This window comes from Drosophila grimshawi, unplaced genomic scaffold (assembly GCF_018153295.1).
Source record: "Drosophila grimshawi isolate 15287-2541.00 unplaced genomic scaffold, ASM1815329v1 contig_1377, whole genome shotgun sequence".
NCBI lineage: Eukaryota > Metazoa > Arthropoda > Insecta > Diptera > Drosophilidae > Drosophila > Drosophila grimshawi.
In genome coordinates this window covers 15,870,040-15,891,504 of record NW_025062900.1, presented here as the reverse complement: position 1 = coordinate 15,891,504, position 21,465 = coordinate 15,870,040, and the positions used below count along the sequence as shown (strand labels likewise).

Sequence of the window (21,465 nt, the reverse complement as noted above, 5' to 3'; positions counted from 1 at the left end):
TATTTCGATTGCTTGGACTGACGCTGACACATAGGTGGCGCCAGATTGCAAGTGCGACTGTGTGGCTGTGTGGCAACGCTGTACGCAAACGTCAAGTCGCAGCTGTCAGTCGTCTCGTACCGAAAATGTCTGCAATTGTGCGATATAATTTGTTAACGAAACCGCAATTTGGTAAATAAACGCAAGTTCTTAACTCGTGCATGCCTAACTTTATCATTGCCCAGCCAAGCTGCACAGTAGGCGTGGCATTTAGCGCGCAGCCAGCTGGCATATACTAAACATTACACTTGCAAACAAATTATGTAATTTTTGCGCACATCAAAACAAAAGTGCTGCAAAATATAATTTATATTGATTTTGTACAAAATTGGATTATTGCAGTTGCGGCGCTGCCGTCGACTCTGCAGCTGCGCCTACAGAGCACTCAGGCCCCGCCACCCGGCACACCGCCACCACAAACGAAGACCAAATTTGGTCCACTCGCCGATGAGGATCGGATCTTTACCAATCTTTATGGACGCCACGATTGGCGTTTGAAGGGTGCCCAGAAGCGTGGCGATTGGTACAAGACCAAGGAGATTGTGCTCAAGGGACCCGACTGGATCATCAATGAGGTCAAAACGTCCGGTCTGCGTGGACGAGGTGGCGCCGGTTTCCCCAGCGGCATGAAATGGTCCTTCATGAACAAGCCCGGCGATGGACGTCCCAAATATCTTGTGGTGAATGCCGATGAGGGTAAGGCCATGACTAGGAAAAGATAACTCCCCCACTCTACTCTACAAATATGTACTTCCACCAGGTGAACCGGGCACTTGCAAGGATCGCGATATTATGCGTCACGATCCGCATAAATTGGTGGAGGGCTGTCTGATTGCTGGTCGTGCGATGGGCGCCCAGGCTGCCTACATCTATATTCGTGGCGAGTTCTACAACGAGGCGTCCAACATGCAGCTGGCCATTGCGGAGGCCTACCAGGCAGGCCTTATTGGCAAGGATGCCTGCGGCACCGGCTACGACTTTGATGTGTTTATGCATCGCGGTGCTGGCGCCTACATTTGTGGCGAGGAGACGGCGCTGATTGAATCGTTGGAGGGTAAGCAGGGCAAGCCACGCTTGAAGCCCCCATTCCCCGCCGATGTGGGTCTCTTTGGCTGCCCCACGACGGTGACAAATGTGGAAACGGTCGCTGTGGCGCCTACAATTTGTCGTCGTGGCGGCAACTGGTTTGCCAGCTTTGGACGCACTCGTAATTCCGGCACGAAGCTCTTCAACATTTCGGGGCATGTGAACAGGCCCTGCACCGTGGAGGAGGAGATGTCCATCCCCTTGAAGGAGCTAATTGAACGCCACTGTGGCGGAGTCATCGGTGGCTGGGATAATCTGTTGGGTGTCATACCCGGCGGCTCCTCCACACCCATCATACCGAAGAAGGTGTGCGATGATGTGATTATGGATTTCGATGGTTTAATTGCGGCCCAAACATCACTGGGCACAGCGGCCATCATTGTGATGGACAAGTCAACGGATGTGATCAAGGCTATTGCTCGATTAATCCACTTCTACAAACACGAGAGCTGCGGTCAGTGCACACCTTGCCGCGAGGGAATCGGCTGGATGAATAAGATCATGGAACGGTGAGTTCAGCATTTATCAGAAATTCATTTTTATACCCTGAACTCACTGAATGTAAGAAGGGTATAATGGGTTTGTGCAAATTTAGCAAACAGGCAGAAGGACGGATCTTCGACCCCATAAGTTATATATATTCTTGGTCAGGATCAACATTTGTCTGTCCGTCAGAGACTATACGAGCTACAGACATCAAATTTGGAATTTAAGTTCTCGTATACTCGCAAATTTGCTTCATTCTATCAATAACTGAATCCGTTTATCTAATATCGATATGTTTCGATTGCCGATAGCAATCAATCAGTACCAAGACAAGATCGGATTAGATACACCCAACTTATAGTTGATCTTATAGTTTGACAAAACACAAAAAAACAGCCAATAAAAGTAGAATAGACTTAACAGCTGGTTTTAGAGGGTATATCGTAGCCGAGCTCACTCGCTACAGCATTCTTAACTGTATTCTTTTTTGTTTTTAAGCTTTGTTAAGGGCGATGCTCAACCTGCTGAGATTGACATGTTGTGGGAGATATCCAAACAGATCGAGGGACACACGATTTGTGCGTTGGGCGACGGTGCCGCTTGGCCGGTGCAAGGACTCATTCGTCACTTCAGGCCCGAGATCGAGAAGCGAATGCAGTTGCATGCGCAGCAGCCAAAGCGCGCCACTAATTAATGTATACCGTTATAGCTAATTATATTTGAATTATGTTTTTAATCGCGCGTCGTTTCTTGCAAATAAAAGTGTAAAGTTCTCTAAACTACAAATAAATTCATAAATTCAATTAAATGGTAAGTCCTTAATGTACTTGATGATATCCTATTTATCACACATCTCAAACTTGAGCGGAGAACTGCTCCAAATTCACAAAAGCCTATATCTACCGAAATTTTAAAGGCAAACATGGAGGATAGATTGCAAGATTGCTATCAAAGATCGATATTTCTTGGCTACACCCAAGCAACCAGTTATTGGTATCAAAGTATTTCGCAGTAGGCTACGCCCGACTACAGCGGCCTCTCTTGTTTTTCTTAATAACTTTATAGCTTCTCATCTTTTAATGTTTACTTATCTTTAGTTATATTTCAAGTATTTTTTAACATGTTCTAAGAAGATATGTGTGCACACTATTATTTTCACCGCTGCTGTGTATTCAATTTGTAAGTAAGCCCTTAATGTGCTTGATGACGGCATCTATATCCTCTTTATCAGGCATCTCATATTTGGGTGGAAAGCTGCAGAGAGTAAGATCACCGCCAATTTGCGACTCCACACCTGGATAATCCTCGCAGCGTCCAGGTATAAATTCATATCTAAAAGATTAAGATTAAAGGATATGAATAAGTGTCATACAGCCTAACAAATGTAGTGCAGATCAAAAACTTGTCATAACAAGTGCATCCAGCTGGCAAACAACGGTAAAAGTACAGTTAGTTATTAGTCTACGCTTTTGAGAGTGTTTTGCCAGCTGAGAACGTATAAAGGATAAAGAGAATTATAAAAATGAGCATCGATGCGAGGTGCGAAGCGCGCATAATGAGAACTAGCATTCAGTCTGCCGGATAGAGATGGGCGGAGAAATTGTTGTGATTCGCTGCGATCGAGGCGTATAACAATTGTATAAATGTAAAGCAATCAAATCCCCTACCACCATCTCTGACATACACAATTAGTTTATTTTTTATATGATTTCATGAACTTACTCTTCCGCTGAAACGCTCTGCAGTAGCAGCAGCAGCGCCAGACATTGTATCAAATAATTTAAAAACATTTGTTAATTATTTGTTCAACTTGCTTCAGTTTGCACGTCTTAGCAACGACTGTTTCAGTTGCTGTAAGTATTGTGCTTAATAAGTTGTTTATGCAAATGGGTAGCAGCATCGGGATTTTTGCACATATAATTAACTAGTTGATGGTCACTTGAGCTATAAATACAACAAAATTCTAGTCATACGACTTCCATAACGCAGTTATGATAAATCCCGGATAGATGAACGGGGTTGATATTCAATCATTACAGCAAAAAATGTAATTATCAAAACTTATTGGAAGTGATTGGATAAAATACGCAGTTGCTTCCGTCTCCATAAGCTTATTTGAATACAATAAGCTTTTTAAGCTTGACATTAGTGTTGGAACGAAATACAAACGATCCCATCGACAGGCGTTGAATGAAATTACTGTGACAAAAGCTCAGTAACATTGTTCCCGTCTTATTCTCTAATCTTCCCATGGCGTGGGAAAATTACAACGGTAAAGTGTATAAATATATATATAACAAATAGCTGTAAGTAAAGCTGAAATATTTGATAAAATATTTGTTTTTATGTTTACCATTCTCTTACCTGTTTTTTTTTTACCTACTTATGTTCATATAAAGAGAAAAAATAACATTAAAACACAATTTAAATAGTAGCATATTTATAGCATTTATAGATTCTCTTTGGATTTTTGTTGTTGTATGAAATTTGAGGTGATCACAAAATGAAAATTGCTACAAGTAGTTTGCATAGTTAAAGTAAAGTAATGCTAAATGAAATATAAGCGAACACATAATTAACCTATTGTTGAGTACTAATAATGTCAAGATTGGTATAAATATTGCATAATGTTAATGGTTTGTATTTTAATGTAACGCAACCAAAAGCGTCAGTCAGTTAACAGGTAAATCCTTTGGATTTCGATACTGAATACATAAAATATTAACACAATCTATACGAAATCGAACATTTACTAATAATAATATTTTAAGATTATTTTGTCTGGCTGATTGACAATCATAGACTGAGATATAGAAGTAAGTAAGAAACGGAAACGGCAACGGAAAAAGAATTCTTCTACATCGGATAGACATACATATATTTGTGGGTAAACTAAGTACATATAGCTTTCGAACTGAATAATTTTATATTGCATATGGATTGAACTGCACAGGTGTTCAATTTACAGGTCGTTTGAACGTTAAAAATGTTAGAAAAAGTGTAGAAAGAATGCTTTTCGACACATTTATATACAATTTTTTTTTACATTTTTTGTTTTTAACTTTTTTTTGTGTTTTTTTCCTCTTAAATACGTAGATTTGTTTAAATATGTATTTGATTTTAGTTTGTTTAATTGATTTTTTTTTTTTTGTTTAGTTTTAGATCATGTTTTAGTTTGATTTGTTTGTTAAACTTGGCTTAAAGCGTTTCTTATTGCTTATCTATGAGAAGGAACATAGTACAATATTATGTATGTATGTATGTATGTAAGTTATTTTCATTTAGTTTCAGCTTAAAGACTAAACAACATTTTAAACAAGTCACTATATGAGTTCTTCTATATGGATTCGTTATCTGTGTTTCAATTTGTATTTTGTATTTGTAATCATGCTAGTTGTTAATTTCAATTGCAGCCCTTACATTCTTTTTTTTTTGTAAATAAGCGTTAACAACTATGTATTTATGTATGTATGCAGGTAGTAGCTAAACTATGTATAGAGTATATATATGTATAGTGTATTTATGTATTTTATATATATATATATGATCTCGCTTGTATATTTGTATATTGTTGTTTTGTTTTGTTTTGTTTTGACAACTAATTGCGAAGAGTTTTGGAGAAAAACATCAAGAGAGTTCCATAGAGGGGGATAGCTTTTTGGGGGTCGAGTGTCATAAGTAAAAAATATGTTATATATATATATATACATATATATATGTTTGTATAATGTATATCAAGTTTTAGTTTAGTATCACACTAGTAGAGATAATGCGAAGAAGCCTGAGCTCTATACTGCTTCGGTGTTAGCTTTATCAACTTAGGATTGAAAGCCCCCAACGCAGCCTCATTCGTCGATGAGGGTGCCGGCGGGACGGTATGCGAGCGAAAGCGCGAACGCAGGAAATTTTGCATAGAGCGCATCCGGATGATTGGCGCACAGGGCGATTGTCGTAGCGTATTGTGGTTGAGCGCCCAATAGATGACCGGACTGATGGCCGAATAAAAGTAGCCTGTTAAATATATATATCAAAAAATAGACAATTTAAATTCAATTTATAATCAATAATTACAATAAAGCGTTGGTAAATCGGGGATGCTTAATAGATTTCTTGTCTTGTAATATATAAATATATATATGTGCACGAGAAATACGAGCTTTTTGCTTCGTTACTATGACAGGGGTGCATTGAGTCCTCCTTATTGATCTACCCTCATTAACTAATTAATTACTAAATAGGGATATCGATTCTGCTGCGTTTCCCTCTATTCCCTGTTGACCTTTCTGTTACTTCTTCTCTAATTATCTAAAACGTTGCTTGTAGCTTTTAATTATTACAATAGAATTTATTATTAAATCGTTTCAGAGTTCTTTATTTCCATCATTAAGAACACAATTTTAAATGTCTTGTCTTTAAAATAATATTTTCGCAAGCATCTCAATTAATTTTGTTGAAGAATTATTAATTTTTAAACAAGTTAGAATGCTCTACTCGACTAGAAGGCACCCTAAACGCAGCTTGGTTGCAGATAGTATTTTGTTCAATAAGAAAAAACATTTTAGCTAAAATCGAAAACATTAAATAGTAATAATAAGTAAATAATATACACTTTTATTCCAAGTTGCAGGTAATTTTTCTGTCAGACAACTAAATGATTTACAATGCGAAACGGTTGCATAAGAAATATGATAATTGAATAATGAGCTCCACTTACCCAATAGAAGACTGAAATAGACTGAAGTTTTACTGCAGTATTGCTTATAACCGAAATTCTTGTAGAATATGCAGAAGACATGCGGTGCCCAGCAGACGATGAAGATTAAGGCGGACGCAATCAGCATATTGGCCAGATGACGACGAGATCGCAGTGTCGATGTCTGCGGCAGCGGAATACCAGGTGTGGCGGGACCACGGCCGGAACGATGAATGCGCTGCCGCTGTGAATGGGCACGAATCTCCCTCATGGCTCTAGAAGATTAGAGTTCCATTGCAATGATTGACTTAAGTTTGACTGAATAATCCGAGACTTACCGGGGCGAAATGGGATTGCTGGACCGATAGGAGCCCGGCTCCAGTGCAGCGCTGGAGCCCGGCAAACCTGGCTGTAAATTGTGCAACTGTATATCGCCCGGACTGACGGCAATCTGGCCACCACCATTGCCATTCGATGTGTCGTCGACGGTGGTGGCGCCACCGCAACCCGCCTGCTGTGCATTCGCACAGCCCGTCACAATGACCATGTGCGTCTGGCGGCGCAGGATCGGCATGGGCAGCGGCAGTTCGCCATGAGCCGCCCTCGCCGTCAGCGACAGGGCGCAAAGCTTGCGACGAACCCCATAATGATTGAGGAGCACTCCGACACCGGGCAGCACAAAGACCGCAATCGTGTGGAACATGATGAAGGAGACAAACATCGCATTCGCACCCAGCTCCGAGGTGCAACTGATGCTAACCGGATTCGGTGTGGTGCCCGCCCCAGCTCCCTTGATGATCACCGATTTCGCAATGATCTTGTATGCAAATAGAAAGGGTGAACTTATCGCTGCCGATGCAATCCACGAGAGTACCGCCAGGGAGGCGTGTAAATAGCGTCGCTGACGCAACTGCGCCAGCCGTGGATGCTTCACAGTTGCATAACGATCAAGCGAGAGCATGAAGAACGATATTGTGCTCGCCGCCACTGGCATTACCTGAAAAATCAGATTATAAATCGTATCGTAAATAAACATCCAAGAGCGCTTTAGCCTAATAAAATAAATCGAACTAAACTTTGTAAATTATAAAAAAAATTATGTTTTTCTTGCTTTTATACGTTATTTCTAAATATTAGTAAAACCATTTATTAAATTTAGAAATGTTTGACCTACGTCGACAATCCCAAAAATTGTTTTCTATTATTGAGAAACCCATTTGTAAAAAGTTGAATTTCAAAAACTAATCTTTGAAAAAAATCCTTTCGAATATTCAGAAATAAGTAACGAGATATACTGACTCGAATTGTATTTTCATAATAATTATTTTATAAACTATGTAAACTGTTTGTGTTTAATTTTTAGGCTGCCACAGCCATAAATTCTAGAAATTTATTTTCTGAATAACATCGTGGCGCCATGGCGAGTTACTAAAATTGAGGGCGATTTTTTATGGGTGTAGTCGAGAGAGGAAATTCTTGGCCTATCATAAATTGTACACTTATTAGATATTAAAAACAAAACACAAAAAAAATGCTTGCTATTGCTGCTGACTCATTTGGTAGACAAGAAAATAAGATTTTCTTGAATACTTCTCAAGCGAATTCGTTCAAATTTTGTAGCTTAGCTATGTCTAGCTTTAATTTTTATAATATAATTTTCAATTCATTTTAAATTTTGTATTCCCAGTAGACTGCCTTTAATATAATATAATTTAAAAATAATATTAAATTTAAGTTTTATTTATTAAAACGTTTTTAAAAACTTTGAATTGTTTTTAGTCCACATTAAATAAGAATTAAAAACGAGCATTTAAAGACTTAATTAGTTTTCTTGACATCTTTTGTTATCGCAAATGAATCTACCGATAAGTGATGTTCGATATTAATATACATATATAATATATAAGCATAAACCGATTTTACCTGAACGAAGTGTATTATTTTGCACAGCAGGAGCGGTAGAGATCTGCTGCCTCGATTCATGGCCAGATTGAGGAGCGTGACTGGCGCCGAAATGCCCGTGACTAGCAGATCCGCAATGCACACGGCCAGCAGCAGGGGATTTCGCAAGCGCACCGACGAAGCCGAGCACAGGGTGAGCACCAATGTGGAGTTGCCCACAACGCCGCCGAAGACGACCAGGCCATAGCTGATGGCCAGCAGCAGAATGGTGAACGATGGAATCGCATGCTCTGTGTCCGCACCGGCACTATCGATACCATACGGATCGATCAGCGTAAAGTTTCCATAGTTATCGTAGTCAAAGTCTCGAATTGCAGTATCTCCGATAACTCCGCCTACGCCTACGCCTCCGGCTCCGAGCGCATTGCCGCCATCGCCCGCATAGTAGTTGTGCTCGAGGAGCGCATACTGAAGCTGTGTGGTATCGCTATCGTTATCGATATTGCTATCGACGGTGGCTGGCTGCTGCTGTTGCTGTCGTCGATATGTGTTTTCCCACCATTGCTGCAGGTTGTTGCTATTCATTCTTCAATCACACTCGTGTATTTCTAATGCTTGGCGCTGCCGATCGTTGTCGATGCGTTTGTCTGGCTGCCTCATCGCATACTAAAGGTGCTTGCTGCTGGTGCTGCATCGAAACAAATAAAAAAAAGAAAAAAATTTTAAAAATAAAATAAAAGAAGGTAGGAAGTAACAAAATGCCATCATCATCAGTCTTTCATACCCTGCACTCATTGCATGCTGGGCATGGTTAAACTCTTGCACACTTTGTAACAGTCTGATAATAGTAATAATATAATAGTAAATTGGAGAAGTTAATTCCTAAAAGCAAATTGCCCGAATAAGTGTGCTATGTTTTGTGCGTCGTAATCAGGGAATTTAAATAAATAAAAATAATATATCAACAATCTCAAGCATGCAATTTGTGAGATTGTTTAATATATACTAATATCTTTTATTAAGCTTTATTAATAAACTGTAGCTTGCAGCACTATAAAAACTATCAATAAATATTATTATGATTAAAGCATTTATTGCAAGGTATCGCTTAGACGAGCTATTGCTCGAGCATTCCATCTTGTTTTGTTTCAACAAGGACACACAAAGTGACAGCCACATGCACACACCCACACAGAAACACACACATATATATATGTATAAGAGCAGAGCCTCTGCCTGACACTGACACTTATGCAATGCGAACAGGGCGCACTCAGAGATTAGTGCTGCGCTTCCTTCCGCCGTGTCCCATTTTGCAGAGCCAAATGAATGGCAACCTTGCACTTTGCGCCCTCGACAAACAAACCGCAAGGTTTGGTGCACTACTCCCCACCACCGCCTCACTGCTCGTGACGGGCAGTGTTGTGGCGCTTAAGCGCCATCTAACGGAGTGGGCGAGCAAGCTGGAGGCTTAATTGCGTGTTAAAGAAAGTGTGTGGGAGAGTAAAAGAGCGAGTAGAAGTAGAAGTGAAATTTAAATGATGCTGCAATAAATGCAGGCAAGCTCTGGCTATTAAAAACTTTAATTGAAAACCTTATCAAAAGCGGTCGGACGAACGAGCGAACGACCAAACAAACCCAACTCATTAAGCGCGCCATCAAAAAGTCAATGCTAGGGTGACTCAAGATTTGACCACCACAAATGAACAGAATGTGTGCGCTGGCGGCGTGACTCACCCTCGTCTAGCAATGATTAAAAGGCAGTCAGTGCGTGTTTTTATGTGCGTCTGTGTTTGTGTGTGTGAACAAAAGCTCTGGCAGACAGCGCGCTTTGTTCAATATGTGTGTATGTGTGTGTGAGTGTGTGCGTGTGTGTTGCTTTTGCTTGCGTCAGTATCTGTGGTTGGCGTTGACTGCTGCTAGTGTGTATCAATTTTTGTTGGTGGTGTTGATATTCCAGCCGCCGCCATTGTTCTGCGCAATTTGTGTGTGCAGCATGTGTGATTGTATGCGGGTGTGTGTTAGTGTGCGTGTGTGCGGGTGTAAACGTCAACGCTTTTGCTTTTTGCTGTGTTTTTTGTTTCGGCGGCTCATTGTGCGGCGGCTGGATATGTGACTGACGTTTGCTTAATCTGCTTAATTTGCGTTAATTTAATCGTGGCCCAGCGAACACACTGCGTGTGTGTGACTGTGTGAGTATATATGTGTGTATGCTCAAGTATGGGCCACATTGTTGTCTGTGTCCTTTCACCAAAAGTCTTCTCTAAAGTGATGTCTATACAATAGCTTCATATATGTATGCATCTGTGTCTGTGTGTGTGTGTGTGTGTGTGTGTGTGTGTGTGTGTGTGTGTGTGTGCGTCGCCTTGTAAATAACCTGTTGTATTTGACATTGTAATCAGTTGTATTGATTGAATTAATTCTTACAAAATATGTGTGCTATTCTGTTTTACAATATAAAAATCCACAATATAAAAATCATTAACTTTATTTGATTATAAATATATTCTATATAATCTTTGTGTTCTGTATTATTTATTAGCTAATACCTAAAATGTATATTTGTGTATTGTTGTTAAGTCGAAAATGCATAAGAACTCATTTAACAAACCGATATATTAAAATAAAAATAAAAAAAACTGTTTATCTGAATTATTAAAATAAATAAATGGAAAATATAAATAAACATGTTGAAAAAAAGAATCTGTTCCGCTGATATATAAGTAGAAGAGTATACAAATTCGTTGAAAAGAAAGGAAACTGCTCCGCTCAATTCTGAAACTATATATATAAAATAAAAATTAATAAAAGTATAGAAACTTGTTGAAAATGAAACTGTTCCATTGAAATATAAAAAAAATAACTTTTTAAAACATATTATTGAATTGTTTGAAAAACGAAACAATTTTGCTCAACCATAAAATGAGCTCAAAAATCCAAATTTCAAATAAATCAAAGCAGACAAAATCGTAACTACCTAAAAATAGGATTGGCAACTCTGTAACGCAGGCGTTAAATTTTCTTATTGAAAGTCAAATGAAATCTATATTAATTTACGTCACTCAAACGTCGGCAGCAGGTCGACCAGCTACAAAAAAGGTGACAAAAGCGAATACAGCCCCCCCCCCCCACCCCCTCCCACGCTCATCCCCCTTCCACCTGATGGGGCAACAAAGAATGGACAAAAGTGAAGCCAATGAGATAAAATGGTATCTGGGTTCCGGTGGCGTATGCGTAATACACAAAAAGAGATGGATTCGATTGTTGTGATTGGCCTTGTAATATGAAAAACTGTCAGCCACAGGTGATTTAATAACAAGGCGCCTACGCATACACACACACATACACACACAAAAGCCGACTGGATACACACGCACACTCAGACGCACAGAGATCGTCCGCTGCTTTTGTCTGTGTGTGCTTATTGATTTGACAGCTAAGAATTTTTTGGGTGAATGTATTTGTGAGTGTCCAGGCGTCTTTTAGCTTCTTCGTGCCTTCCACAATACAATGTGTGTCTGTATGCGAGTGTGCGTGTGTGTGTTTGTGCGCTTACCGTTGTCTTTGTGCCTCTCTCTGTTAGCTTGGGCAAAAGAATAAGAAGAAGCAGCAGCATTAGCAGCAGCAGCGAACCTTTTTCGGGAATGGCAACTTGTGCAAAGTTCTGTGCCGAATAATGAAAAGTGCGTGGGCAGGGCAAAAGCAAAAGACACAGCACCCACACCGACACACACACCAACACCAACACACACGCATTTATACAGACGAAAACTCATATTGGCCATGTAAAAAACGACGCCATAATTACTAGCCATAAAAAAGCGTGGCGTGGCCAAAAAAAAAAAAAGAAGCGAAATAAGCTGAATAACAATTAGTGTTGTATCAGAAGGCGGCAACTCTCACACAAACACATACACACACACACACACACACACATAGAGGTATACGTAATAACTTACAGTTTTGTTGTTGCGCGCTTCATGAGTAATGGAAAAGCTAACAAATTTGTTTGCTGTTGCTGTTGATCCTGTTGTTGTTGTTGTTGTTATTGTGTAGCGACTGTTTCTTTTTTGTTGTTTACTTTATCGAAGGCACTGTAATTTACAGTTAGAGCTATTTTCCGTTTTTAAAAACTTTAGTTATTGCAGCGGGCGCGTCTTAATCGTTGTTGTTGTCGTTTTTGTTGTTTGTTGTTTGTTTTATATATATCAAATACACTTTTAGCAAATATTTTTACATTTTTATTTAATTATTTTTTTTCGTAGGTTTTTTTTTGTTTATAAAATTGTTTTAAAAAAGTTTGTTGTTTGGTGAACGGTAAAACAGTTGTATGCGTGTGTGTGTATGTTTGTGTGTGTGCGTGCGTGTGTGTTTGTGAGTGTAGGTGTGTGTGCGTGTGTGTGTGTGTGAGTGTGTGTGTTGGTAAAAAAAACTAAAATAAAACTCAGTGTGCGGCGTGCAAAAAGTGTTCCTCAATAGCGCACATTACACGAAAGGACTACGGCGGAAGACTGTCCTGTGTGACAGTGAAAATTGTGCTGAGGCCAAACAGCCAGCCAAACAGTCAAACAGCCGGAGAGCAGAGTTCGGAGTTAAAAGTCGCGAGAGACGCCGATAGGCGCCGAAATAAAAGAGCTTTCGAGTAAGAAAACGACAAAAGCTCGTTTCATGACTTTCGCTTTCATTCACTTGGCCAGGAGCCTGCTGGGAGACGAACTCAGAACTGCGGCGAGTTGAATGCAGACCAGACTATTTATAGAAACAAATATATAGATGCAAAAAGAAAACAAATTATAATTAAAGCCATATTAAGTCTTTTAGATAAATAATAGTACGGCGAGTTGAATGTTGACTATTTATAGAAGCAAACAAATAAAAATGAGAATTATTATCATATTAAATAATGCTTAACTGCAAATTTAATAAGTCTAGTTGAAAAAGAAAATTAATTAAAAAGATATCAGATTGTTTTTAATTTATACAAACAAATATATAGATTTAACAGAAAAAACTGAAATTATTGAGGCTTTAGATTTTTATTAAAAAAATTTCATATGCAAATTTTATGTTTAGCTGAACAAGAAAAAAAAGATTGTTTTTTCTGTCATTTATAGAAACAAATATATAGATTTAAAAACATAATACCTATAAAAATATTTTTAATATGCAAATTTAATAAGTTTAGCTGAAAAAGAAAAAAAGTCAAATATCAGATATATATGGCAAATTGAAATTAAATTAAAGATCCCAATTTTTGTATAAGAGCTGCTTTTAAAATTATACTTCCAAAAAGGAAATTTCCATAAGATAAGGTTCTATTTAGCAAGGATAACTTTTCTCATATGTTGTCCAATTTCTGTCTGGATCCCAAAACTAAAAAATGCACACACAATTTAAATACTAACATGTTTTCTCTTTATTTAAATATTTTTGTTGTATATGATTAAAATGCATGATGTACTTTAATAGTTGCATCTTGTATTGGATTTGCCATCCGTTGTATACTTTCAATTTGTATATATCTTTATATATGTAACTCATGCACTTAGTTATTACATTGTAGTTGTTTTGTGTTCTTTTTCTTGTTGCTTTAGATGAAATACTGTAAATAAATCGGTCTTAAGAAATTATAAATATAAGTATATTGGAATAGTTGCGTTAGACAAATTGTTTTTTTTTTTTAAGCCTAATCATGGGCGGCAATAAATTAAAGACAGCAAGAATTTTACAAAAAAAAGACTTCATAAATAAAAAATAAATTACGAAAACTAACTACCCAAGAAAATATGTATTGTAATCGTAATCGTAATCGTAATGCTGATAAATACACAAACGATATTTGAGATATGAGTGGTGGTTGTGAGTTTAGAGAATAGTAATTACTTTAAACTTATAGCATAAAATGTTTATGAATTATCCGTACTGTTTTTGTTTTGTTTTGTTTTCTTTTTTTCATTTAGTATAAGTAGCAGCAGAGTTTCGTTGATCAGTTCAAGTTTTTGTAGTATCTATGTATATATATAGAGCAGTATTATTGTTGGCAGCGGTATACTTAATGTTTGTTTGTTTTTTTCTTTCATTTTTTAATGTATATCTTCTTTCTTTTGTGTTGTTGCTTTTGTTTAATCTTCGATAGTATATTCTGGCATTTTCTCGTATTTCTGCTTGGTGGCCTCGTGAGTGGTGTCCACAAGCAGAGCCGTATGGGAATAGCCCATGCTGACCTGAGGTATTTTAATGCCATCCATTTTGGGTACCTCCTTGGGCACCGTCGACGACTTCTGGAACTCACCGATGCCCAGCTCACCAAAGGTGGGCGATGCGCCCCATGCAATCAGTGTGTCATCCGCCGATATCATAATTGAGGTATTGGCACAGCCAATTGCGGTTATATTCCAACCTGTGAGAAAAGACCACTCCAATTTAGTGGAATTCAATACGTATTAAATCTTTCTTACCTGCCAAATCCTGCACTGGCTTCGGATACATATTGGCCTCGCCCGTCTTCTTGTTCTGGCCAAACAAATAGAGCAGTCCCAGCTCGTTGATGATCAGACTGAAGGTGGAACCACAATAGATGCTGCGACCACCACGTCCCTGGGTATCAAAGAACTTCATCAGACGCGGCACCATCTCATCCTTGGGCTCAGCATGGCCCAGACGACCAAAGCCGCCAAAGCCCCAGCTATAAACACGTTTCTTCGAATCAATTGCGACCTGTTTGTGGGAGAGAGAGATTACAATTTTAATATATATAAATATTAAATATTGAATAGAGTTTATTACCGTGTGATTGTTGCCACATGCAAAGTCAACGATCTGAACACCATCGACCGGTGTCACATGGCCCTCCTTGCTCTTCTCGATGTAGAGCACAACCTTTTTGGGGGATGTCTCGAAGTGGAATGACAGCTTGTTGGCATTCACAAAGTACTTGGCATCCGTATTGTGGCCCAATTGGCCATATTCCGGCAAGCCGAACGTATGCAAATTGCCCTTAATATCGAGTATGACGGAGAACTCGGCACCGCAACCAATGCGAATGATGGGCGGACCACGATAATTGATCGGTGTGGGTGCAAATACATTGGGATGGGCATTGCCCACACCGCACTGTCCGGATTTATTCTCGCCGCAGGCGTACACGGTGCCCGTGTCGGTGAGGAAGAGCGTGTGATGACGTCCAGCGGCCGCTTGGACAATATTCAATTGCTCCAGGGCTGGTATCAGCGAGGGCTTCTCCACCAACTTGATGTCTGAGCTGAGGCCCAACTGTCCACTGGGATTGCGTCCGAAGCCGAGTGCCTTGCGATCCATATTGATGAGGATTGTGTGCGCTGAAGCGGGACCACTGGCCACAGAGCGATACTAAGGAGGGGAGAGAATCATTCAAATATGCTCCCAATTCCAACTAACTCCTTCGCTTACCTTCTCATCTGTGAAACGATGAAAGCTGAACAGATTTGGACGCACTTTTGTGACATTTTTGCGATCGCGCTTGCCCGTCAAATCCCAGGTGACCATACCCGCCAATAGCAGTTGACCCGGCGTCTTCTCCAGCGTGGCAAGTAAATCCTCTGGCAATTTGCTGGGCGGATCGAGATGATCATGAGGTATCAGCACCTCCATTTGACCAGCTGATTGCTGTTGCTGCTGTTGGGCGGCGGTGGCGACATCATCGTCCGATTCATCGCTGAACTCGTCCTCGTAGTCGGATTCCTTCTTTTTGGGACGACGCTTGGTGGGACCGGCCCCATTGCCACCTGCCTTGCGCTTAGCCGACATCTTTCTATTACCAGCAATGCCTCGCTCTCTCTCTCTCTCGCGCTGTCTCTCTCTCGCTGTCTCTGTCGCTCACTCTAGTTCTTTGTCTTGCCTCTCAGCAGCTGTAATAAAAGAGACCAACAACAATCGTTGAGAAGCATAACCAGAATTTGTACCCAGCAGAGCGTAGCGGTTTCCGCTAGTGCTGCGTGCGTGACACGACCTTGTACGCATTAATTGCATTAGGGTGTTGCACAAGAAATGAAACCGGTTCGTTTTCTAATTTTTAGTTAACACGTTTTCTATGGAAAAATGGAATTGCAAATTTTTATATTTATTTTCCAGTCAGTCACACTCATGGCGTGTTTTTGCGAATATCTGCACGAGCGCATCTCTAAGCGCAGCTCTCACACACGCTCTATGTGTGTGTTTGAGTGTGTGGTGGTTTTGCAAGCATGGAAAAACAAAATGAACGCCAACAAAGCCCGCTGCGATGCTAACACCGACTACGCGACTTTTGCAATTGCCCAAAATCAACAGAAATTGACCTTAAATCTAAATAAATGTTATTCAAACTGTCCGTAATTGTTTGGCGCCTAATGTTATTTATATATTATGACTACTTTAATTGAACAACGGCTTGAAATCAAATTTGAAATGTTGGCGTCACTTTTTCGAAAACACCTCAAACAAAGGCAACGCAGACAATGAGCCGCATTAGTTGCTCGAAATCGCGTTTATATATGCTAACGTAGGAATTAAATGGCTCACTGATTTGTATGGCAAAATTATGCAGAAACGACTTACTTTTTGAGTTTTACACTTAATAACTTTTTCGTTAAGCGTTCCCGTTTCTCGCGCAGCAAAAACAACAAAACCAAATTTAGCCAGAAGTACAAGTGTGTGCACACTTTGCCAAAGTAAAATGAGCTATAAAATACCGCCTCGACTCGATAGGGTTTTAATGTTATCGTACATTAGTGCGATGTTTGCTATCGATTGATGTATTGCGGCCCTGGGATATTTTGACAACAAATAAAAGAATTGGCTAGGAAATATATGGATAAAATGGACAGCGAAGACACAGAAACGACACATTATTACCTGGAATGCGAGGGCGGCGTCGAGGAATGGCACTGGAATCAGAAGAGCACCAAACTCCTCGTCGAACTCTATTCAGAGCGACGCCACAGATTCCGAGATCCAAAGACACGCAAACGGGCTCTGTGGACAGAAATTGTAGATGAGATGGAACGGGAAGGCTACAAGGGAATCAACGAAGATATCTGCGATCGCAAATGGCGTAACATGAAGAAGACATATCGCACCTGTCGCGAGACAATGAAGAAGAACGGACGTAAGCGAGTCGCCTGGGATTATTACGATACATTCGACGAAATGTTTCACAACGATAAATCATCCTCCTCCTCTTCAATGGCTGCCATCAAAGCCGAGAATAATGCAGTCGAGCCGCAGCAGCAGCTGGATATGTGTGCAACTGTGGACGCAACCCTGCTGGCAACGAAGCCAGATCTGTCTGTGAGCCAGGAGCAGCAGCGACAACTGCTAGTTCTGGAGCGCAGCAGAATCTCAGCCATAAAAGAGCTGAGCAAACGAATCGAGGAATCCAATGCAATCCAACGGGAAAGGAACGATCTACTGCGCGAATATCTCAATCAGTTCTAGTCATAGTCCTCACTAATTAAATATATATCTATCTGTATGAATCAGATAATCAAATGTATAGCTCTTCAATGATTATTTTTTAAATTTTAGAAAAATATCGAAACGAACTCTAGCGATGAGTTACATTGTGAATATGCTGATGCTAAACAAAGGACTCAGTGGACTGTTGTCATAAATAGATTAATCGAACGATCTGCTGCCCGAATATCTCGATTCTAGTTATAACCCTAACCAATTAAATATATATCTGCATGTATATAAACAATTAGAAATTAAAATGTACATATATTCAATGCTGTTTATTTTCGAATTTAAAAATTTTTTAAATTGTAGAAAATATAGCTTTTATAAAACTCTGAACGAGCTTGTCAGCAATTTTAGATGTAAATTATCTATTATAAAACCAGAAATTAAAATGTGAAGAGATACACAAAGATGGAATTTAAAGTAAGACAAATATAGCATTGGAAATACATCAACTCTAGCTGTAATTTAACTCTTCAGTTTTTGTATATATAGCTTAAAGGGTCTTTCGTGTATATTTGTAACATTATTGGAAATCGAACATAAATATAAATAGATTTAAATTTCATTTAGCACAAAGTGAACAGATACAATAAAAATATAGGTTCACTTAGAATTGTATTAAAGGTTGTTTTTGACCCTGGCGATAAGCTTCGATATCTGTCATAATGATTTTCCGATGGAGTTCGTGATTGATTTTAAACTCCTCCGAGGCATTTGGCCTTTTTTTCTTATCGTTGCTGTTGTTGTTGTTGCTGATCGCTAATACTCTGGTTGCTGCTATCGGTGTATCACTGTAGAAGATCGCGTGCGCTGCTCCTGGCTGAGGCTGAGGCTGCGACTGAGGCTGTGGTTGTTGTGGACGTCTCTGCATTTTGGGCGTTGTTTGCGGACTTGTGTTGTTATTGCCTGCAAGTGGAAATAGTAACGGTTTATTGCCTTCTCTTATATTTGTGCAGCACATTTTCTCAATGATCAGCTGCAATAACGGCATTGCGAACGAGAAGAACAAAAGCAATTGCGATAAGCTCGGCACTCTGTGCAGGCAGCGACGCTACTGAGAAATATGTTTGGTTGTCGCTTGCTTATCTGCACTTAAATACCCTCACCTAGAAACACGGCATGCTGCTCTAGGTGAAAAAGCCGCAGTTGCGCAGATTATAACTGAGCTTTTTTTATGGGGGTAATTCTTTCATTTTGTTTTGCAAAAAAGACTGAACGGTACTTCGGAGAGGTTCAATTTCGAATCTAGCCGAGCAGAAAAAACAAAAGTTAAAATGTAGTCGTGCACAACTCTAATTGTAAGAGATAGGATTTAGTTGGATTTACCCATGCCCACCTCTAATTATAAGAGTTTAATATGTGAATCGAATACTTCTCCTAAAAAGCTTTTCCGTTTACCAAGATATCTAAACCAAACTAATTAGCTAAGTAATTATCAATTACTTTCGGACTATTTATACCTATCTATCTAGAATATCAACATATAACATGTAAACAACTTTCGCAAGGGTATCTAAATTTCGGTGTGCCAAAAACCACTTTTCACTTTTCTTGTCAAAACTTCGCTTGCTATGGTAAACTGCGAAAGCAGCTGTTGTTGCTGACGTCACTCACCTGAGTAGGATCGCTCCTGCTGCAGTTGCGCTTTAGCGTTGCTGGAGCCAAAGTAGCCTGCCACAAAAGGCATGGGCGACATGATGACACCGTTGCGCAACCCCGGGGCACAATCAGGTGGCGGTGGCGCAGGACGATTAAAAGGATTCTGACGCCGGGGTGGCGGACGTGGCTTATCCACCAGTGCATCCGTCGGATCAGTGCGCATCTCTGCAAGAAAAACATTTCAATTGTTGAGCATTTTATGCAGGTGGTTTTCTCGCTTAGTTCAGCGCCTACTGTTCCTGGAGTCCTCGATCTCCTGGAGCTGTCGCTGCAGCTCCGCGACAATAATCCGCTTGTATTCGTAGCCGGCGCAAGTCAGCGCCTTCATCCACGCCTCCATGCTGTCGTGGGTGTCGGCAGCCAGGATATAGGTGCGATTCCCATTGAAGGCGATCTCGAAGCAATAGTTGTCCACATCCGATTCCAGGGAGAGCTCAATTGTGCATCCCTCGACGACAATTAAGCCCAATGGCTCCTTGTCCAGTCGCGTCTCGAAATAGAACAGCAAATTGCCTTTGAGCACAAAATAGCGTCTTTGAAATGACTTGTTGACTACGCCGCGTTTGTTGAGAAAACCTGCGACATTAATTACCATTATCATTATGATTAATCATAGATAAATATATAAAATATTGCCTATTTAAAAATTGAAAACTAACCTTCCATGTCGAACGGCGGCGATCGGGCAAAGACGCACAGGTTCTTTTCGTTGATTTTCATTGTGATAAAATTAATGTTTGTCTATTCCAAAAAATCATTAATAATGCGCTTTTGTTTGCATTAATTTTGTATTTACATATCTATTTACATAGAAGCGTACATTAATATATAAGCCCAAGCAGAACAGCTGTTTGTTGTCATCGAACAATGTTGCCACACCTAATTTAAATGTAAACTATCGCAACGAATTCTAGAGATGTCATATTTTTTTATTTTCTTTTCTATTGAACAGATGTATTTCATATTATTACATTTATTGATTTGTCCGAGAAAATGCGAGTAGGTATTTTTAATTTGTATTGACCAGAGAAGGAGTTTAGCTATCTTAAAGTGATCCACAATCAGCGATCACGATCTTCTTTGTGGTCTTCCCCGACTGCGAACCGTAAGATTCGATTTGCTTGACAACATCCAAGCCTTCAACAATTTCGCCAAACACAACGTGTTTGTTATCCAACCAAGAGGTCTTCACGGTGCAAATGAAGAATTGCGATCCGTTGGTGTTGGGGCCAGCATTTGCCATTGACAGAATGCCGGCGCCGGTGTGCTTCAGGCGGAAGTTCTCATCGGGGAACTTGTTGCCGTAGATCGACTTGCCGCCAGTGCCGTTGTGATTGGTGAAATCGCCACCCTGGCACATAAAGTTTGGAATGACGCGATGGAAACTGGAGTCCTTAAAGCCAAAGCCCTTCTCGCCGGTGCACAGAGCACGGAAATTCTCCGCCGTCTTGGGCACAACATCAGAGCGCAGCTCCATAATTATCCTACCGACGGGCTGGTTGTCGGCGGTCATGTCGAAGAATACTCTGGGTAAAGTGCTCATTTTCGATCCGTTTGAATATTTGCGAACAAATTAAATGTGCGAATATGCTAATGTAGAAAAAGGACTCAGGTTGACTGTAGTGTTATTAGGAGATTAATCGATTCATCGATTTCATCATTATAGAGAAGTATGTGTATAAAACTACCGAAACGAAATCTAGAGATGAGTCATATTGCACCCTTTTTCGTTTGCTAAAAAAGCACTCGATTGGCTGTGGCATCATTAATAGATTAATCGATTCGGCACAAAGCTCTAGGGATAGTTGTCGATTGCTCAGCTCGCAATATCACTCGCTAAAATGTCTTATATAGTGACTGAAGTTGCGTTGTTAATGTTGGGATATACGTTTTTCGATATAAATGGCAATTCTCAACCTCTCGAATTCGAAGAATCGATCTCATCTGACCAGGATTTCACTGAACCGCCTTCGGAAACGGAGCCCGAGAATAACGGCAACGAACAGCAGGATGCAAAAGCAACATCGAAAGAACAATGACTTTAACAACGTTCTGGACAAATTAATTTAAAAATGGATATAAAATATCGCTAAAATCACAAAACCAATCAAATAATAAATAAA

At 39.8% G+C, this 21,465-nt stretch overlaps 7 protein-coding genes across 8 annotated transcripts; 2 read left to right on the top strand and 5 right to left on the bottom strand.

Moving 5' to 3' along the window:
* The first annotated feature begins 54 nt into the window (after positions 1 to 54).
* On the top strand, positions 55 to 2,390 carry LOC6562381 (NADH dehydrogenase [ubiquinone] flavoprotein 1, mitochondrial). Its single transcript, XM_001987977.3, has 4 exons — positions 55 to 171; positions 382 to 735; positions 800 to 1,634; positions 2,110 to 2,390. Exons 1-4 carry the CDS (start codon positions 126 to 128, stop codon positions 2,303 to 2,305), a joined length of 1,431 nt encoding a protein of 476 aa, XP_001988013.1. The 5' UTR covers positions 55 to 125; the 3' UTR covers positions 2,306 to 2,390.
* A 295-nt stretch (positions 2,391 to 2,685) lies between these two features.
* Positions 2,686 to 3,416, bottom strand: LOC6562382. The gene is made up of 2 exons (XM_001987978.2): positions 3,334 to 3,416; positions 2,686 to 2,943 (listed from the first exon to the last, which is right to left on the bottom strand). The coding sequence occupies exons 1-2, from the start codon at positions 3,399 to 3,401 to the stop codon at positions 2,784 to 2,786; spliced, it is 228 nt and encodes a 75-aa protein (XP_001988014.1). The 5' UTR covers positions 3,402 to 3,416; the 3' UTR covers positions 2,686 to 2,783.
* Positions 3,417 to 5,335: 1,919 nt separating this feature from the next.
* On the bottom strand, positions 5,336 to 12,369 carry LOC6562055 (alpha-2A adrenergic receptor). Of its 2 annotated transcripts, XM_043214523.1 has the most exons (6): positions 12,166 to 12,369; positions 11,763 to 11,789; positions 8,228 to 8,894; positions 6,643 to 7,301; positions 6,326 to 6,579; positions 5,336 to 5,622 (listed from the first exon to the last, which is right to left on the bottom strand). In XM_043214523.1, the coding sequence occupies exons 3-6, from the start codon at positions 8,789 to 8,791 to the stop codon at positions 5,369 to 5,371; spliced, it is 1,731 nt and encodes a 576-aa protein (XP_043070458.1). In that variant the 5' UTR covers positions 8,792 to 8,894; positions 11,763 to 11,789; positions 12,166 to 12,369; the 3' UTR covers positions 5,336 to 5,368. The 2 variants fall into 2 exon arrangements, with proteins under 2 accessions (XP_043070458.1, XP_001988015.1); XM_001987979.2 differs by lacking the exon at positions 11,763 to 11,789.
* Positions 12,370 to 13,598: 1,229 nt separating this feature from the next.
* On the bottom strand, positions 13,599 to 16,877 carry LOC6562056 (protein RCC2 homolog). Its single transcript, XM_001987980.2, has 5 exons — positions 16,778 to 16,877; positions 15,635 to 16,092; positions 14,993 to 15,574; positions 14,665 to 14,923; positions 13,599 to 14,606 (listed from the first exon to the last, which is right to left on the bottom strand). Exons 2-5 carry the CDS (start codon positions 15,989 to 15,991, stop codon positions 14,329 to 14,331), a joined length of 1,476 nt encoding a protein of 491 aa, XP_001988016.1. The 5' UTR covers positions 15,992 to 16,092; positions 16,778 to 16,877; the 3' UTR covers positions 13,599 to 14,328.
* Positions 16,878 to 16,977: 100 nt separating this feature from the next.
* LOC6561761 lies at positions 16,978 to 18,123 on the top strand. The gene is made up of 2 exons (XM_001987981.3): positions 16,978 to 17,690; positions 17,747 to 18,123. The coding sequence occupies exon 1, from the start codon at positions 17,030 to 17,032 to the stop codon at positions 17,654 to 17,656; it is 627 nt and encodes a 208-aa protein (XP_001988017.2). The 5' UTR covers positions 16,978 to 17,029; the 3' UTR covers positions 17,657 to 17,690; positions 17,747 to 18,123.
* Positions 18,124 to 18,170: 47 nt separating this feature from the next.
* On the bottom strand, positions 18,171 to 20,206 carry LOC6561762 (sesquipedalian-1). Its single transcript, XM_001987982.3, has 4 exons — positions 20,002 to 20,206; positions 19,577 to 19,918; positions 19,298 to 19,507; positions 18,171 to 18,589 (listed from the first exon to the last, which is right to left on the bottom strand). The coding sequence occupies exons 1-4, from the start codon at positions 20,060 to 20,062 to the stop codon at positions 18,291 to 18,293; spliced, it is 912 nt and encodes a 303-aa protein (XP_001988018.1). The 5' UTR covers positions 20,063 to 20,206; the 3' UTR covers positions 18,171 to 18,290.
* Positions 20,207 to 20,316: 110 nt separating this feature from the next.
* On the bottom strand, positions 20,317 to 20,943 carry LOC6561759 (peptidyl-prolyl cis-trans isomerase). The gene has a single exon (XM_001987983.3). The coding sequence runs from the start codon at positions 20,883 to 20,885 to the stop codon at positions 20,388 to 20,390; it is 498 nt and encodes a 165-aa protein (XP_001988019.1). The 5' UTR covers positions 20,886 to 20,943; the 3' UTR covers positions 20,317 to 20,387.
* Positions 20,944 to 21,465: the final 522 nt, after the last annotated feature.